The sequence below is a fragment of the Thamnophis sirtalis genome, unplaced genomic scaffold (genome assembly GCF_051295495.1).
Source record: "Thamnophis sirtalis isolate CommonGarterSnake01/CBP01778 unplaced genomic scaffold, rThaSir2_p1.2 scaffold_9, whole genome shotgun sequence".
In the NCBI taxonomy this organism is placed as follows: domain Eukaryota; kingdom Metazoa; phylum Chordata; class Lepidosauria; order Squamata; family Natricidae; genus Thamnophis; species Thamnophis sirtalis.
Window position 1 is genome coordinate 51,276,809 of NW_028261389.1, and position 8,145 is coordinate 51,284,953.

An 8,145-nucleotide genomic window follows, 5' to 3' on the forward strand; every position below is an offset into this window, starting at 1 on the left:
AATCATGAAACATCATTCTTATAGTATTTTCAGCCTCTTTGAGCTCTACGTATTATCTCATTATTGGCTAACAAGTCTCCAAGGCACAATAATTGGTTAGTCCTTACATCATTGGTGTTCGTGAGAATGTTCACGTTGTAATAGCTAAGTAAATCAAGTATTATCAAATGAGTGAATAAAATGTTGCAGGTTATTACTTTGTATCATCCCGTGTCCTCGAACATCCCTGGGAACACTGCAAGAGCAAAGATTAGCTGACAGGCAAATATTTTCTGCAGATTGATGCAGTCTCTACTTACACGTGTAACCTCAGTTCTAAGGACCATCCAGATGATTCACTGTAAAAACCCTACATTTCCTCTCTTTTTGTTTTTAATGACGATAAAAGAGATTTTTCAAGAGCATGCATTTGAATCATATTCAAAGTAGGTGCAGGAGACTTACGAAACATAGCAAAAAACATAGCAAAAAATGAAGGAACACATTGCATACAACAACAGCAAAGTATAAGTAATACAATTATGCTCACACCATAGAAAAACAATTGTTTTAACCAAGAAATATTAGGTAACCAGCTAGTTAACCAATCAAAAGGAGAAAATTCATAATGTACATTATTTTTTATAGAAGCTTGTAAATTAGCTAATTCATCTTCAATAGTTCTGTTAAGTGAATGAAAATGCACAGCACAAGCACGTTGACCAACTAAAGTGCAAAATCCACCTTGACGAGCTAGCAAATAGTCTATAGCAAAGCGTTGTTGCATTAAATCTTGATTAAGTTCTTCAATTTCATTTTGCAAGTCTCTAATAATTGCAGCAGTAGCATTAATAGATTTCTCCAATCGGCATGTAAGACCTAAAATAGAATGTCTATTTTCTTGAGTTAATATTCCTGGGTATGATCCCAAAGAAATAGTTCCAGTTATTGCTCCAACTACTGCACGTCCAAAAGTATGCAATGAAGAAAATTGAGTATCAATAATAACTTCATCAGAACATTTTGATCCCAAGGCTGCACGTCTTTTTCTAGTTGGTAAACTTTCATAAGCACCCACTTGTACAGGTAACGACAAATATCCAATGGCAGCACATTGATAGTTTTGAGGGTGTACGTTAGTTGCATATTTATCAAAGAAAAACCACATTGTAGGATCTTTTAATTGCCATCCAGCACAGATTGATCCACCTGTGTCAGTATTAGAAAAAACAGTTTGAAAAATAGGAAAATTTTCAGGATACATTTCAGGTATGATGTTATGACCTTGTGATGTTTTAATAGTACCCCATAACCAATATTTCTGAGTACAATAACTATAATTCCCTACTTTATCTAAAATACGTTTAGCTTTTGAGTAATCAGACCATTGATTAAACCAATTATGACGAGCATAACAACAAAAACATAAGCCTCTAGTAAATTGGTTAATGCGAATATACTTCCATCTAACTGAATTTAATTCATTTGGAGGAGTAGAAAATAGCCAAGAAGAAGAAATATGTTGAAGTTGCGAAACAATGAAAGCAGAAGAATTAATTAGATTAGGAATAAAAGCAACTTGACCAAGAGCCATAGGAGGTTCATAATATAAAGTTATATTATGACCATGAATCAAAAACATATATTGAGCGTGACGAATCCAAAGATTAGGACTAAGAGGAAGAGCAGGAATTGTTTCCGAGTTAGTAGAAACCGGAAAAGAAAAGAAAAAGAGAAAACAACACATGAGAAAAAAGGATTTTTTCAATTGATGTTGATCTTCAAGGTGATTCCAAGGCAATATTGGAGGACGTTGCATCCTTGGATGTTTCATTTGTTTTTCCATGGTAAGGACGAACACACCGGCCTGGAATCCACACAGCTTGCTTTGTTTGCAAATCCTCAACTGCAGCGTAACCTCGTCCCCAGGTTATAAGTTTTGTAGGTCCACGCCAGGCAGGATCAGGAAGTTGACGAAAAAGCACCAAAGGACGTGCCACAGGATCCTGAATATGAAAATGTAAATTCACTGGGAGGTCTGAAAAGGAATCTAGAAAAGTTAAGTAATTCCACGCATAAAGAGCAATAGAGATCAAATTTTGAATTTTTCTCAAATTGAAAGGACCAGATTCAGATTTTACCAATTTAGTTAATGTGGCTTTGAATGTACGATGAGCTCGCTCAATTATAGCTTGCCCTTGAGAATTGTAAGGAATTCCATGTATCAATTGAATGTTCCATTGTTGACAAAAAGAATTAAAGTCCTTGCTAGTATACGCAGGACCATTATCAGTTTTTAATTGAATTGGTCGTCCCATTACGGAAAAAGCAGAAAGACAATGAGACATTGCATCAAAGGTGCGTTCATGTCTAGCAGCAGTGACCCACAAAAAATGAGAATATGTATCAATGGATGCATGTAAATAAGTGAATGGTTTAAAGGTAGCAAATTGTGTAACATCCATTTGCCAAATTTGATTAGATTTTGTTCCTCGAGGATTTACTCCCATAGGAAAAGGAACAGCAAATTGTTGACAAGAAGTACATCCTCGAACAATGTCACGAGCCTGAGATATAGGAACAGAAAATTGTTTAGCCAAAGATTTAGCATTTTGATGAAAATATGAATGACTAGCAACAGGATCTGAAAAAAGAGTTGTGACTTCTTTGAGAGTCTCATCAGCTCGTCTATTTCCTTCCGTCAAAGGATTTTGAAAAGGAGAATGGCTCCTAATGTGCTCAACATATAAAGGAAAGACACGTGCTTCCAAAACATGTTTCAAAGATAAAAATAAAGACAAAAGATTAACGTCAAGAGAAACAGCACAATAAGCATAAGGAAGAGATTGCATTGCAAGAAAAACATATTTGGTATCAACAATTAAGTTAATAGGTTGATCAGAAAATAATCTCAGAGCCAAAATAACAGCTGCCAACTCAGAACGTTGGGCAGATGTCTGAACAGAAGTGAATTTAGAAAACCATTGTTGACCATCCGTCCAAACCACAACTCCACGAGTGGGTGATCCGTCTGTGAAAATTGTTGATGCTTCAGGAAGAGGAGAACGAGTAAAAATAGAAGAAAATGAAAGATTCAATGTATTTGTAATAACTATTCTAGGATCTTTAGGTAAAGAATATTGAATATCACCAAGGTAGTTGGAAAATGCAATTTGATATGAATCAGAAATGGTCACAGAAATGGTCATCAAATGTTCATGTTCAAGTTTAGTACGAGTGAAAGCTATTCCATCCAGATCATGACCTATTAATTGCAAAGATCTTCGTCGTGCTTTCATAATCAATTCTTCTAAAGCCTGTTGATAAGGAAAAATGTTTCTAGGAGGAGAAGCAGACAAATTCAACCATTCATGAATATGAATCACTTTTTCATCCAAAATAGAATAAAGACATCCAGTAGGTAAAGGTGATGTAGGAAGAATTGCTAACCACAACTTTTTGGTTATAGACGCAATTCTATCAACATATCCCAATTTAAATTTATTTAGAATTTCTTGGAGACATTTCTTTTGCAAAACAGTAAGTGAAACCAAATCTCCAGGTTTTTTGGAACCTTTTAATAGAGAGAAAAGAGGTAACATTTCTCCTGTAGAAATTTTAAAATATGGACGAGCCCAATTGATTGTACCTAAAAGTTTTTGCCACTGAACCAAAGTGTATGAAGATTGCACCTTAAGTTCAGGTAAGATAGGAATGGAAGAAGATTGTAAGACTTTAAAACCCAAATAAGAATATGGTTCAGAACGTTGTATTTTTTCAGGAGCTATAAAAAGCCCTCTGCTTGCTACAATGGTAGTCAATTGTTGTAGCACTTGTTCTTCATCAAGATTTTCACCTGCAATTAAAATATCATCCATATAATGGAAAATAAGATAAGAAGGAAATTGATCACGAAAAGGTTGTAAAGCTTGATCCACAAAATATTGACAAATTGTAGGAGAATTTAGCATACCTTGTGGTAAGACACACCATTGAAATCTTTGTGTAGGCTGACTATTATTTAAAACAGGCACAGTGAATGCAAATTTTTCTCTATCCTGTGACTGCAAAGGAATGGTGAAAAAACAATCCTTCAAATCCACAACTAATATTTTATAAGACTGTGGGATTAAATTAGGATTAGGAAGACCACATTGTAATGGTCCCATTGGTTGAATACATTCATTTATTTTTCTAAGATCAGATAAAAATCTCCATTTTCCACTTTTCTTTTTAATAACAAAAACAGGGGTGTTCCATGGACTAGTAGAAGGTTCAATATGGCCAGCAGCCAATTGCTCCTGGACTAAGGAATGCAAAGCAATCAATTTTTCAGAAGATAGAGGCCATTGCTCAATCCAAACAGGTGTAGAACAAAGCCATTTAAGAGGAAGCGCCATCATCCAAAATCAAATGAGCATTAAGAAGAGAAAGAAGGTCCCTACCCCAAATATTAGTATGAATATCTAAAATGTAAGGATGTAAGGATACAGACTTACCAGCAGAGGTCGTGATGGCTATGGAATGAATGCTTTGCCAAGCATTTGTAGACCCACCAATGCCCCACAAGGAATTAACATCACGTTTAGGCCATTGGACAGGCCACTGTAAAAGTGAGATGACAGTAACGTCGGCTCCTGTGTCCAACAAACCTTGAAACGGTTGCTTATTAAGATACAAAGTAAGAAGTGGTCTATGAGAATTAATAGACTGCAAGAGGCCTATAGAAGTAAGAGTAGAACCAAATCCAGAATCACCACGATTTCCAATACCTGGGTTAGGTATTTTATAGGGAAGCAAAAGAAGTTGTGCTACAGAAGATCCTTTAGGAAGAAATTGTGGATTGTTAACCCAAATTTGCATAAGAATCACTCCAGTGTAATCAGAATCAATAACTCCTGGAACCACAAAACATCCCAATTTATGAGCAGAAGAACGTGGTAAGATTATGCCAACCAAACCAGAAGAAAGAGGACCAGTGTATTGAGAAGCAACCAATTTTACCTCTAAAGGAAATTTAAAATCCAAATCAGCTTGAGTAATTAAATCGATCCCAGCACTACCTGCTGTGGCTGAGGAAGCGCTAGAGAGGGAGGAGGAACAAGAGAGGGGGGAGGAAAATTCACAACGGGAAAGGCACTCTTTGTTTTCTGGGTGGGTGCCACACCCACCTGGCCGTTTCCCGAACTCAAACGAAATCTACACTGATTTGCCCAATGAAAACCCTTCTTGCAAATAGGACACTTCTTCACAGGACGCTCACTACCAATTGATGTTGAACGACAATCTTTCTGAAAATGCCCTAATTTTCCACATCTAAAACAGTTCCCTGGAGGCTTCCTCCCTCTTTGAATCGCTGCAGCCAACAAATTCATTTTGTATGATTGAGAACCTACATCCTGACAAACACGTAACATGTCTGCTAACGTGTATTGATTTGTAGCTTTTAAAGGCTGCAAAGCACGTTTACAGTCCACATTAGCATTTTCAATAGCCAACTGACGAAGCAATTCTCCAGCCGCTTCCTGATTATCCAACTGTTGATGCAAAGCTTTTGAAAGTCTCTCCACAAAATCAGCATAAGGTTCATTCACTCCCTGGCGTATGTTAGAAAAGCTAACTTTAGGTTCTCCGGCTTGAGGAACCTTGAGAAAAGACCTGAATGCACATTCAGAAACTACCGCCAAAGTTGCAGGAGGAAGTAAAACCTGATTAGGAATATCTGCAAACTGACCTGATCCAAACAACTGTTCCACTGTGTAAACTCCACCACTACCTAAAGCAGCTGCCTGAGAATGACGCAAATACTCACTTTCCCAAACAACATACTGCATAGAAGTCAAAATCATTCTAAACAATTGTTTCCAATCCTGCGGAATCATGGTATAGCCATTCTTAATTCCTTCCAAAAGACCTTTAGTAAAATTTCCAGTGATACCATAATCAGAAATAGCCTTCTTTAACTCCCTTAAAATCTGAAATGGCAAACCTTCCCACTCAGCAATCTGCTGACCTGGTTGTGGCCCTGGTTGATATTGAACCGGACACACAGACAACAAATCAGCTAACTCTTCTCCAGAAATATTAACATCTGATTTACAATTTTCTACCATTTTCTGAAAAGCAGACTTTAGAAGAATATTAGCAGAAGGATGAGGAATAGGAGGAAGAGAAAAAGGAGGAGGAATAGGAGGAGGTGGAGAAGGTGGAATGGGAATAGGAGGAGGTGGAAGAGATGGAGGAGGCTTTATCATAATGTCAGAAGGAGGAGAAGAAGGTATTATTTCAGACTCAGATTTAAGATCAAAAGAAGAAATTTCTTTTTCAGACAGTGGAGGAAAAATCACAGTATTAGAATGTTGAGAAGGAGGGGATGATAAGGAAGAAACAGAATCTTCTTTCTGACCAAACATTTCTACAGCATGCCGACACAAATGCCAAGCGTGCAAAACATCTACATCTTTCCTAGGCTCAGAATGCAAAACCTTGCCAACTTTTTCCCAATCTGACAACTTCAAAGAACCTTGTATAGGATAGAAAGGACAACTTAAAGCAATTTCACGGACCAGCCGAAAAAGAGCCTTTTGTGACACACATAACTCAGACTTCTTAAGAAGATACCCTAACTCACTAACATGCTTCCTTTGCTCTAGAGAAAGCGAAGATCCCATACTTACTAAGAAAAGCCCTTGGGCTGACGACGCGTCTGTCCTTCTCTGGACGAAGTACGGGTCCCTGTTCGGGCGCCAAAATGTTGCATTTAGGGTTCCCGAGGCTGAAGACGAAAGGGAATGTCCACTCACGGATAGCTGAATCAACCAAAGTTTATTGAGCATCCAGAATTAACATGAGAATCCACAGCAAACTTATTAATCATGAAACATCATTCTTATAGTATTTTCAGCCTCTTTGAGCTCTACGTATTATCTCATTATTGGCTAACAAGTCTCCAAGGCACAATAATTGGTTAGTCCTTACATCATTGGTGTTCGTGAGAATGTTCACGTTGTAATAGCTAAGTAAATCAAGTATTATCAAATGAGTGAATAAAATGTTGCAGGTTATTACTTTGTATCATCCCGTGTCCTCGAACATCCCTGGGAACACTGCAAGAGCAAAGATTAGCTGACAGGCAAATATTTTCTGCAGATTGATGCAGTCTCTACTTACACGTGTAACCTCAGTTCTAAGGACCATCCAGATGATTCACTGTAAAAACCCTACAAATATACGTTTGTTTTTCGAATCTGAGCTTTGGTTCAAAAGTAACACGTTCTGGTTGAATTGAGTTTTTCTGCAAATTCTAAGATATACTTGGGTGTAACTCCCCAGGGAAACATCAGATCACAAAATGGGTTGGTTTTTTAGCATTCCCGACTCAGGACACTACTAATATACGTTTGTTTTTCGAATCTGAGCTTTGGTTCAAAAGTAACACGTTCTGGTTGAATTGAGTTTTTCTGCAAATTCTAAGATATACTTGGGTGTAACTCCCCTGGGAAACATCAGATCACAAATTGGGTTGGTTTTTTAGCATTCCCGACTCAGGACACTACTAATATACGTTTGTTTTTCGAATCTGAGCTTTGGTTCAAAAGTAACACGTTCTGGTTGAATTGAGTTTTTCTGCAAATTCTAAGATATACTTGGGTGTAACTCCCCAGGGAAACATCAGATCACAAAATGGGTTGGTTTTTTAGCATTCCCGACTCAGGACACTACTAATATACGTTTGTTTTTCGAATCTGAGCTTTGGTTCAAAAGTAACACGTTCTGGTTGAATTGAGTTTTTCTGCAAATTCTAAGATATACTTGGGTGTAACTCCCCTGGGAAACATCAGATCACAAATTGGGTTGGTTTTTTAGCATTCCCGACTCAGGACACTACTAATATACGTTTGTTTTTCGAATCTGAGCTTTGGTTCAAAAGTAACACGTTCTGGTTGAATTGAGTTTTTCTGCAAATTCTAAGATATACTTGGGTGTAACTCCCCAGGGAAACATCAGATCACAAAATGGGTTGGTTTTTTAGCATTCCCGACTCAGGACACTACTAATATACGTTTGTTTTTCGAATCTGAGCTTTGGTTCAAAAGTAACACGTTCTGGTTGAATTGAGTTTTTCTGCAAATTCTAAGATATACTTGGGTGTAACTCCCCTGGGAA

At 37.4% G+C, this 8,145-nt stretch overlaps 1 protein-coding gene across 1 annotated transcript; it reads right to left on the minus strand.

The window, feature by feature from the left end:
- On the minus strand, positions 1-7,198 carry LOC148044132 (uncharacterized). The gene is made up of 3 exons (XM_087723539.1): positions 7,150-7,198; positions 6,657-6,754; positions 1-1,188 (listed from the first exon to the last, which is right to left on the minus strand). The coding sequence occupies exon 3, from the start codon at positions 1,145-1,147 to the stop codon at positions 350-352; it is 798 nt and encodes a 265-aa protein (XP_087579665.1). The 5' UTR covers positions 1,148-1,188; positions 6,657-6,754; positions 7,150-7,198; the 3' UTR covers positions 1-349.
- Positions 7,199-8,145: the final 947 nt, after the last annotated feature.

Coding starts and splice junctions, on each gene's coding strand:
- LOC148044132 (XM_087723539.1), bottom strand. CDS start 1,147: ATGTGGTTTTTCTTTGATAAATATGCAACTAACGTACACCCTCAAAAC.